This window comes from Lottia gigantea (genome assembly GCF_000327385.1).
Source record: "Lottia gigantea unplaced genomic scaffold LOTGIsca_265, whole genome shotgun sequence".
Taxonomy (NCBI): Eukaryota; Metazoa; Mollusca; class Gastropoda; family Lottiidae; genus Lottia; species Lottia gigantea.
In genome coordinates, this window is record NW_008708823.1 from 89,619 (window position 1) to 100,799 (window position 11,181).

At 38.2% G+C, this 11,181-nt stretch overlaps 2 protein-coding genes across 2 annotated transcripts; both read left to right on the plus strand.

Annotated features, from left to right (window-relative positions):
* Positions 1-434: 434 nt before the first annotated feature.
* On the plus strand, positions 435-5,848 carry LOTGIDRAFT_175299 (hypothetical protein; the record flags this gene model as incomplete). Its single annotated transcript, XM_009056161.1, has 4 exons — positions 435-514; positions 1,298-1,388; positions 3,720-3,800; positions 5,714-5,848. The coding sequence occupies 4 exons, from the start codon at positions 435-437 to the stop codon at positions 5,846-5,848; spliced, it is 387 nt and encodes a 128-aa protein (XP_009054409.1).
* Positions 5,849-8,444: 2,596 nt separating this feature from the next.
* Positions 8,445-10,209, plus strand: LOTGIDRAFT_175300 (hypothetical protein; the record flags this gene model as incomplete). The annotated part of the gene is made up of 3 exons (XM_009056162.1): positions 8,445-8,799; positions 9,035-9,136; positions 10,190-10,209. The coding sequence occupies 3 exons, from the start codon at positions 8,445-8,447 to the stop codon at positions 10,207-10,209; spliced, it is 477 nt and encodes a 158-aa protein (XP_009054410.1).
* Positions 10,210-11,181: the final 972 nt, after the last annotated feature.

An 11,181-nucleotide genomic window follows, 5' to 3' on the forward strand; every position in this document is an offset into this window, starting at 1 on the left:
ACGATGCACATGCATATCATTTTTATCAATATAATGGCAAGAAAACTCCCTTTACTGTGTTTAGTTTGGCTGATTTGTATTTTTCGAAATTTTAGCCTATTATTATAGTGCGCACTGTTTCGGACTACTCCATAGCCACACCCCTTTATTGAGTCGTGTGCATGCCGTCTGGTCCTTTTACAAGGACCCATTATTTTTGTACGATGTTGGCACTAAAAATTTATTTCTATCGCTTTATTTTCCACACAAAAATAGATTTTAATGATAAAAACAACAATAAAATAATATTTCAGGTGGGTCCATTCCAAAAATTTCCTATTTCTAGTGAGTAAAGCTTTATTTTTGAGCCTACAACAATAACTAGTCCATCTTTTCACTTGCAAAGAGCCTAGATCGAAAACGAGGCTACGTAAGCAGACGTCAAGAAAATTCAGATGACGGCCGAAAATTTAAGCAGCAAGACGTGCGGAAAGGTGTTTCCTTCGAAAAAAACATTCTGGAGCGCTTTTGACAGGTATTTCATGAACATTTTAACTAATTGAACCTCACAATACACGCCCAATATGAACTGAACGGTTTTTGAGAAAATTTGACGCCGATTTGCCTGAATACGCTTACTGTAGGCCTAACAACCCCCCCCCCCCCCTCCTCCATAGCACGGATGAAATATTTGTCTATTCAACTCCCTCCCTGTCCCAAAAATCTCTTGTGAAGACATAATGTCATGCATTGCGCACGGTAAGTAATTTGTACAGTTATTTAGGCCAGATGTTCGCTTAAAAAGCACCCCCCCCCCCCCCCTCGGCCGCAAATAGTTTATATTTTACCCGCCTTACCCAGTCTTTAATCTTAAAGTAAGTCCCTTTGCATTACATTTTACCCCAAAAATACAGGAGGAAAATTAATTGAAGGATTTCCTAAGAAAGTTTAACGGTAATTTTGCCTAAAAAGCAGGTCCCTATCCTACCTATAACATATTTTTTTCATTGTTTGCCCTCTTAAAATGCTTTGTTTTGCGGGGGCATATAGTGAAAATCAAATATTTTAAGGCCTGCCGTTCACACAAAATTAGCTTCAAATTTTCCCAGGAAATCGTTCAATTTATTTCTACTGTTTTGCGGGAAATGTGCTGCAATGGGGCAGATCATAGAGTGGACAAGGGTTGAAATCGAAAATTGTGCCGTGGAAGGAGAAGGGGAGAGGGAGGGGAGGTTTGGGGTGCTAATTATCTTAATGGAAAGGGAGATTAAGTTGTAATATTTCGGATGAATGACCTTTCTTTTTGATTCAATTTCAGCGGGAACCAAGTGTCAAGTATTGCGCAGTTAAGATTCTTTGTGAACAGAATATTTAAAGGTCGTCATTCGAATAATGAACATCAGATAAATGTGAGTATTTCGCTTCTTTATCATTGGTACAATTTGTGATTAAAGTTTATTCTTAAATTTAAAGAAAAATTAGACTTTAAATATGACAATTCTTGCCCCCAACCATTGTCTAGACATTGTCAGCCACAATCTAAAAAAAACTCCATAAAACGAATCTTTAAATATTAAAAGTTATAGCCAGTCAATAGTTGACGGATCGTTGACAGCTTTTTCCTCCAGAAATATTAAACAAAATTTGGCAGCACGGACTCCGACTGCAGGGCACGTGTTTGGTAAAAGACAGCAGATGATTGGTCCAAACTTGGCTGTCAATTTAAAAGTGGGCGGAGTAACGCGCACCGGTATCATTTGCATACACGAATCTGCAATTTTTAGCGGGCTTTTCATTAACTCAGCGGCATTTCTTTGAATAAGGAATATTTATTGGATTCTTTTGTGATATTTTGTAGGATTATTGAGTTCAAAGGATTAGATTTAAAGATTAAAAGAAAATAAACCACGGATTTCAATTCAAATAGTAAGTAGCCTACTAAGTTTTATCAAAATCATAATCGAAATCAAATCAGCAATACCTGGCCAACTGGCCCCTCTCTACCAGCATACACTCTCATGGCCACTTCTCATGCCATGGGTGCAATCCTCCTGTCCCCTATAATTGCATTACTGGCTTTCTCTTGCGGTGGGTTTGATTAGCCCTCCCGCCCTGCATAAAGCCCCTTCTCATGCCATGGGTGTAATTAGCCCTCCTGCATTCTCATTCATTGTCTATAGCCCCTTCCCATGCGGTGGGAATTATTCTTCCTGCCCACTCATTGCATCTCCTACTTGCACAAAGCAATAGAATTCCCCTTCAAATATACAGCTGTGGTTATTGAAAGGGCGAGATGGATGGGTAAAACTGTTCCGGAATAGCAAAGTAACTTCTACTTTCATTTGCAGATTAATATTCAACCACCAACCATCGCCTACAGTTGCCACTGTGAAGAAAGACCAATAGACCAGCACACTTGGTGAGTTTGAATTTGATGTTAAGTTATGTCTTTAACTGGGAAGATGTAACCTCCTCCCTCTTAGCAAGCCCTGCCACACCCTTCTGCACCCTATCGTGTTCTCCATCACCTACAAAGATGCACCAACCCCCTTTTGCCCACCCCATTTTACCCTTTACCATAGGCAGTGAGATCGCACTTTCAATGATTTAAAGCAACCCCCTGCATAGATGCACCTTGGAACTCTGGTCCCTTCCCCCATTCCTTACAGAGATGCATAATCATCAATTTACAAAGCAGTCATTTTTTGTTTGCAGAAAGTTGAAGCCAGTTCAGTGTGAAGCTTTAGTTTAAATTTTGTGTCTGCATCAACTTAAATGGTGAGTTTGAATTTTATTTTTCTATACCTACGGTTAAAATTTAGTCCATGGTCTGTTCTTATTGGCATGCAGAGTTGGAATACCACTGGAGAAGCTCAAGATGTGTATAACTAAAACTTGAGACAGACTAAAGGGAGACAATCCAATTTTATGAAAGAATTGAGTGCACCAACTATTTACATTGACAGGTTAATTGCCCAGGTAGAAGGGGAAGGGTGTCGTGGGGGTTGTGATATGTCCACAGTCCCTTTGACCTTCTAGAGGTGAGTGGTGGGGGGAGGAGGGGGTTACTATTCTGTGGTTCTGTAGTAATATTTTAACAGTTTTTAACGTTGTTCTTTAGGTATATCAAGTGACATCTTAATCTCAAAAATCATCAGTCATAAGATCTTCAATATTTGACCAACAACTTTGTGATGGTAAGTTGAATTATTTTAAAAATCTGTTTATGCCTTCATGCCCTCCCCCCATCTTCCCTCTTCTTTAATACAACTTAGCATTACACACGGCCTTGATGTCAATAAGTTAGATAGTAGGCCTATCACAATTCAGTGAAATGTCCCAAGTGCTTTTGTATTAAGCCTTTGTTGAATGATGCCTTGTATGACAGGAATCAAAGGCTTTGAGAGTAGGCAGTTTTTCCTGTTCTTAATAATCTTAGATAATTTTGTTCGTAGATATCCAAAGTCATATGTGGATTTAAGGGATTATAAAGAGATTTTCTCAAAATTGTATATGTTTAGGGGACACTGATAGCATCACATAGTACCATTCAACTTTTCAGTCAGATGTCTGTGGTGCGTGTCATTCCACTTAAGACTTTAAATGAATGCTTGGAATTCATATACCCCCTCTCTCTCAATAACAAACTATCTACCCTGATCAATCAGAACTCTTAGTCATGATTTTGAAAAATTATACCTCTAAAACAATATGCTTAATATTTTTGTTTATTCTTTTAGGTACAACAAACTTATATTGGAAAACAACAACAAGGACACATACAGAAAACCAAACCAAACTTAACATTAAGTTGTGGAGTTGTGAGTTAAACAATAGGGCACTAACCTTCTTTTTTTCTCGTGCATCACTACATTCAGCAGGCCCCTCCCTACTCCTTCACACTACAACTTAAAGGGATACATCGTAGTAAGACGGCAATTGACTACTGGATTCTGTGTAGCTGGCTCCATCTGTGCTGGATGTTTTGTGAAAGTATCCCTTTACACATGCATTACATGAACATACTACATTAAACCACATATCGACACTTGTTTTACGATTGTGCTTACTGCAGTCGTAGAACAAGTTCGATAAAGTCGTTCACTTCTCACGTGATGTATTTTTTTGAAATTGTCAGGGCTTGGTGTATATATTTTCCAAAATATACCAAACTTGTCGCCATTTTGAAGTCTCACTTTGGCGACTGAAATTGGTATAATGTGGTTTTTTTCTCATGTTTGTCCATTAAAGGAAGCATGTTAGGCTGCCCCCTTTCCCAAATGCTTCCGAGGACATCCGCCATCCGTCAAACCAATCTTGAATTTTGAATCCTAAATATTTGTATGTTTTCTCTTTTGAGAAAGTGATTATGTGGATGTGTATACCATATTTTTTTGAAAATTTATTAAGAGCACAATTTAGTAGATCAGTCTACTTCATTTTGCAACCTGTTTCATGTTTTTCACAAAACTATAGGGTCCCTTCGATCAAGGCGTTTCGTAATTCACGTGAAATCGATCCCTTACTTTATCTAGGATGACTCATTGGTGATATAAATTATCCAAAATAATGCATTAGCTTATTTGAAATTTTTGTAAATTCGAATCCTAAATAAAGTCCTAAAATTAAAGATATTTTTCAAAGAATTTTATAACTTTCAAATTAGTAGGTTTGCACAGGCAAGGATATAATCTGCAGATATCCAGTGGGATATTCTGCAGACACATCCTGCCTCTATATTTTGATGTGAGCTGTATGTTTGTTGGCAAATGGCCAACAGTTGGTAACGTATCGGAGGGTTTTAGACGACGACCACTCTTGTACCCCTTGGTCTAAAAATGATGATAGAGCCTCTTGGCATCACAGTTGTACATTGATTAGTTAAGACAAGTTAGGCGTTAGGAATTAGGTGTTAAGGATAGGCATTGTAGTGTATTATATCATGTAATGTGGACACGTGAGTAAAACTTGTGATGCCACAGGGTTTATTTTTGGATTTTTTGGACCATGTGTAGGACGAGATACACAGATGAAGAGGAAATCAATGAAGTCTAAGTTGTCTGGTAATCAGGGGCTTTTAGTATCAGACTCTGCTTTCTCAGTTTCGATTGTTGTTTGGCTTGGCTCTTTCAAATCCCGAAATAACCTAACACTGTTAGGCAGGGCCTCGCGTGCACCCCCTTTTCCTTTTTGGCTATTTTGTGATTTGCTAAAGTCGGCCCTCCCTCGATTGAAACTGGGTATAAAGTCAAAAAGAGTGATCCTCAGGGTTACTGTTGTTTTTCTTCCTCCATGCAGCAGGTCCCATGTCCCGTCCGTTCTGGAATCCGTCTGTCAGGGCGTATGTTATTGCACTGCCGGTCGTATAGACCAAGTCTGTCTGTCTCGGATGGTACGTTAAATTGGGCCAATTTACGGCATGTATTTGAATAAAACAACCGAATGAGTTTCAGTCAGTTAGTATGTTGATGTCCATATGTCTGGACTGAAACCAGGAATAGAGTTAAACCTGGCATCATTTTTACAAAGGTTAGATTAAACCTGGAATGATTTTACAAAGGTTACATTAAACCTGGAATGATTTTTATAAAGGTTTGATTGAACCTGGGATGATTTTTACTAAGGTTAAATGATTTTTAAGAACCTGATATGATTTTTAAAAATGTTTGTATTGAAAAGAGATGGTGAAAATGTATTAACCACAAAGTTAGACAAAAATGGTATTATTTTATAGAAAGGAACTTTAGGAGAAATCCCACAGGGAGGTCATCGTCCCTGCCCTGCCGAGATGGAATCTGGCCATCCTGGCCTATGTTATTGCACTGCTGGTCGTTTAGCCCAAGTCTGTCAATCTCGGATGGTATGTTAAATTGGGCCGATTTACGGCATGTATTTGAATGAAACAGAACCGAATCAGTATCAGTCGGTTACTATGGTAATGTCCATGTCACTGGACTAGTCGAACCAGGAATAGATTAAACCTGGGATGATTTTTACAAAGGTTAGTCTAAACCTAGAATGATTTTTACAAGATTTTAAAAAAAAAATAAGCAAGCTGTTTAGTCATTTACAAAGCCTAAATGTACACACAAATGTAGGTAGAAAAGGAATTGAAATCTGTCTTGAAACTGTTAAGGGCAATTTTGAAAACCGATAATGGTTAGATTAAACCTGGTGTAATTTTAAAGATAGCTGGTACAAGAACCTACTATAAGGTTCTATTCTAAACCATAATGGTTAGATTAAACCTGGTTTGATTTAAAAGATAGCTGGTACAAGAACCTACTATAAGATTCTATTATAAACCATAATGGTTAGATTAAACCTGGTGTAATTTTAAAGATAGCTGGTACAAGAACCCTCTATAAGGATCTATTCTAAACCACAAGGTAGATTAAACCTGGTTTGATTTTTAAAAATGTGATACAAATTTAGAAACTGCTGATATTGAAATGGTGAAAATATACTTTGGCAGAAAATTAAAAAAAACCAACATGTTATAGAAGTAAACCTGAGGGTAGGCGAGGAGAAATCCCTCAGGGAGGTCATCGTCCCTGCCCTGCCGAAATGGCCTTGTTATTTCACTGCTGGTCGTTTAGCCCTGTCTGTCAGCCTCGGATGGTATGTGAAATTCGGCCGATTTACGACATCTATTTCAATAAAACAGAACCGAACGAGTTTCAGTCGGTTACTATGGTAATGTCCATGTCACTGGACTAGATCCAGGGATAGAGTTGAACCTGGAATGATTTTTACAAAGGTAAGATTAAACCTGGAGTGATTTTTATAAAGGTTAGATTAAACCTGGAGTGATTTTTATAAAGGTTAGATTAAACCTAAAGTTATTTTTACAAAGGTTACATTAAACCTGGAGTGATTTTTATAATGGTTAGATTAAACCTGGAGTGATTTTTATAAAGGTAAGATTAAACCTGGGATTATTTTTACAAAGGCAAGATTAAACCTGGAGGGATTTTACAAAGGTTAGATTAAACCTGGGATTATTTTTACAAAAGCAAGATTAAACCGGGAGGGATTTTTATAAGGGTTAGATTAAACCTGGGATTATTTTTACAAATGCAAGATTAAACCTGGAGTGATTTTTACAAAGGTTAGATTGAACCTGGAATGATTTTATAGAAGTAAACCTGAGGGTAAGCAAGCTGAAATCCCACAGGGAGGTCATCGTCCCTGCCCTGCCGAGATGAAATCTGTCTGGGCGTATGTTATTGCACTGCCGGTCGTTTAGCCCAAGTCTGTCAGTCTGGAGTTGGATCTGATTCTTTTAGAAACCTAGAATGATTTGAAAATTGTTATTTCGATTGTTCCGGTGGTTAGGGCTGGACATTTCATGTTCCGACAGCCCGCTTAGTCCACCTATTGTATGATTTGAAAAGTAGCTGGTAATGAACTTGAAGTATTATTATGTGGATAGGAACCTGAGGGTAGGCAAGGAGAAATCCCACAGGGAGGTTATCGTCCCTGCTCTGCCGAGATGTAATCAGTCCGTCCGGGCCTTTGTTATTTCACTGTCGTTTAGCCCAAGTCTGTCAGTCTCGGATGGTGCGTTAAATTGGGATGATTTATGGCATGTATTTCAATGAAACAACCGAACGAGTATCAGTCGGTTACTATAGTAATGACCATGTCACTGGACTGAACCCAGGAATAGAGTTAGACCTGGGATAATTTTTTACAAAGGCTAGATTAAACCTTGGATGATTTTTACAAAGGTTAGATTAAACCTGGACTGATTTTTACAAATTTTGATTGAACCTGGGATGATTTTAAAGAAGTTAACCTGAGGGTAGGCAAGGAGAAATCCCACAGGGAGGTCATCGTCCCTGCCCTGCCGAGATGAAATCTGTCCGTCCGTCTGGGCATATGTTATTGCACTGCCGGTCGTTTAGCCCAAGTCTGTCAGTCTGGAATATACCTTAAGTTGGACCTGATTCTTTTAGAAACCGCATGTGATTTGAAAATTGTTATTTCGATTGTTCCGGTGGTTAGCGTTGGACATTTTATGTTCCGACAGCCCGCTAAGTCCACCTAGGGTATGATTTGAAAAGTAGCTGGTAATGAACTTGAAGTATTATTATGTGGATAGGAACCTGAGGGTAGGCAAGGAGAAATCCCACAGGAAGGTTATCGTCCCTGCTCTGCCGAGATGTAATCAAGCCGTCCGGGCCTTTGTTATTTCACTGTCGTTTAGCCCAAATCTGTCAGTCTCGGATGGTACGTTAAATTGGGATGATTTATGGCATGTATTTCAATGAAACAACCGAACGAGTATCAGTCGGTTACTATAGTAATGACCATGTCACTGGACTGAACCCAGGAATAGAGTTAGACCTGGGATGATTTTTACAAAGGTTAGATTGAACCTGGGATGATTTTAAAGAAGTTAACCTGAGGGTAGGCAAGGAGCAATCCCACAGGGATATCATCGTCCCTGCCCTGCCGAGATGGACCATGGAACCTGCTTTATCGAGATGCTCTCTGTCAGATTAATGATAGCAATTGATAACCATGGAACCTGCTCTGTCGAGATGCTCTCGGTCGGATTAATGATAGCAATTGATGACCATGGAACCTGCTCTGTCGAGATGCTCTCGGTCGGATTAATGATAGCAATTGATGACCATGGAACCTGCTCTGCCCAGATGCTCTATGTCAAATTAATAATAGCAATTGATGACCATGGACCCTGCTCTGTCGAGATGGTCTATGTCAAATTAATGATAGCAAGAATCCGAGTCTTTATGGAACCAATCTCTTCTACCACTCATATCAATGCTATTTTCTCTATTTTAGTGTATGGTAAACGAAATATGATAAAAGAAATTTGGTTAAAAGTGAAGTATTATGGGTAGATGGGGAGTAGATCCCTCAGGGAATTCATCGACCCTGCCTTGCCGAGATGGTCTGTCCATCAGCCCAGTGGGTGTATTTTGATAAACTACCAAATCTGATGGTGGTCAGTTGCGTTTGTCAGTTCTGTGGGTCTATTTTGTTGGAACTGCCAAGCCTGATGGTGTTCAGTTGTGTTTTTCAGTTCTGTGGGTCTATTTTGTTGGAACTGCCAAGTCTCATGGTGGTCACTTGCGTTTGTCAGTTGTATGGGTCTATCTTGTTGGAGCTGCAGAGTCTGTTAGTGGTAAGTTGCGTTTGTCAGTTCTGTGGGTCTATTTTGTTTGAACTGCCAAGTCTGTTGGTGGTCAGTTGTGTTTGTCAGTTCTGAGGGTCTATTTTGTTGGAACTGTCAAGTCTGTTGGTGGTCAGTTGTGTTTGTCAGTTCTGTGGGTCTGTTTTGTTGGAACTGCCAAGTCTGTTGGTGGTCAGTTGTGTTTGCCAGTTCTGTGGGTCTATTTTGTTAGATCTGCCAAATCTGTTGGTGGTCAGTTATGTTTGTCAGTTCTGTGGGTCTATTTTGTTAGAACTGCCAAGTCTGTTGGTGGTCAATTGTGTTTGTCAGTTCCCTCAGGGAACTCAACGATTCTGCCTTGAATTTGCTTTAACTGCTTAATATACTTATCTCTTTTATGATTATAGTAAAAGTTTAATGCATTATGGTAAAAAACTAATGGAACTATGTTAGATATGGTGAAAAGTTGGTAGAAATACAGCAACACATGATGAAGATTGGTAGGTATAGTTTTGATATATGTCTTAGTGAACGAGGTAGACAGAAAGACATATCCTATATAGAAACTATCCACGCTGCAAATTTGTGTTCACAAATTTTTTTTATTTGATAGAGTATGGTAAAATATTATGAAAATTATGTTGAACATGGTGGAAATATGGTATAAATATGGCAATTCTTGATGCAAAGTGGTAGGTGTAGTTTTACTAATTCAAATTCTTAACTGGTTAGGCAGACATCAAATCATGGAACCCAGCAACAGTCCCTTGTTGAGATGGTGTGCTAATTAACTATATAATGTTTTAATGCCATATTTGTTTATGATCATTCACATATGTTATGATTTTGATAAATTATTTTAAGGTTTTGGGGGATAATCAAATTAATTTGAAAGTATGGTAGCATGGTGGAAAAATATGGTGGAAATTTTGACAAACATGGTGGAAAATTGGTAGGTGTATTCATTTTTCAAATCAACCTTTCCTTGTCCATCCATTAGGATTATATTGTTTAAATACAACATATTTTTGTGTTTCCTCATATTTAATATTGGTAATTTTGTAGATCATGGTAAAATTTGGTGAAAATATTGTTTGGTTGAAACATGGTTAAATTGGTGGAAATATAGTTTAGATTATCGAAACACTTAATACGAAATTGGTAGGTGTATTAATTTTTCAAATCAACCTTTCCTTGTCCATCCTTTGGTTATAATATATATCAATTAAATACCACATATTTATGTATTCACTCCGTTCTTGTCTGAAAATATTGTAGGGAATATGGTAGATTATAGTTAAAGTGCAGCAGAAGGTACTTAATGAATAGTGTAATTATATTCCAATTACTGGACTGTTATATTCATGGTACCATCCTTACATCTCCATTGGGTGTATATCAATTAAATGTTGAAGATATTTGTATCCACACATTTCTTATTTTGATATTTTTGTAGATTGTGGTAAAATAGAGATGAAGATGGTAAAGATAGTTAAATAGTTGTTGATAGAAGAACCAGTATATCAGAACAGCTGAGTCTGTTAGTGGTCACTCATGTCCATCAGTCCAAGGGGTGTATATTATTTAAACAGCCGAGTCTGTTGGTAGTCATTCATGTCCATCAGTCCAGTGGGTGTATGTTTTACCACCTCCTCTGTGAGTGGAATCGTCATTTGTGTTTTTCTGTTCTATGTTTTGTGTATTATTGTTTATGTCTGTCAGTCAACTGATTTGTATATTTTTGTCCGTCAGTCCAGTGGGTGTGTATATTACTTAAACAGCCAAGTCTGTGAGAGTATATTACTTAAACAGCCGAGTCTGTTGGTGGTCACTTATGTCCGTCTGTCCAGTAGGTGTATATTGCTAAAACAGCCGAGTCTGTTGTTGGTCACTCATGTCCATCAGTCCAGTGGGTGTATATCATTTCTAATTCAAAGACTATTGGTGGTCACTATGTCCATCTTTCATGTGGGTGTATGATACTTAAACAGCTTAGTCTGTTGGTGGTCACTCATGTTCGTCAGTCCAGTGAGTGTATATTGCTTAAACAGCCGAGT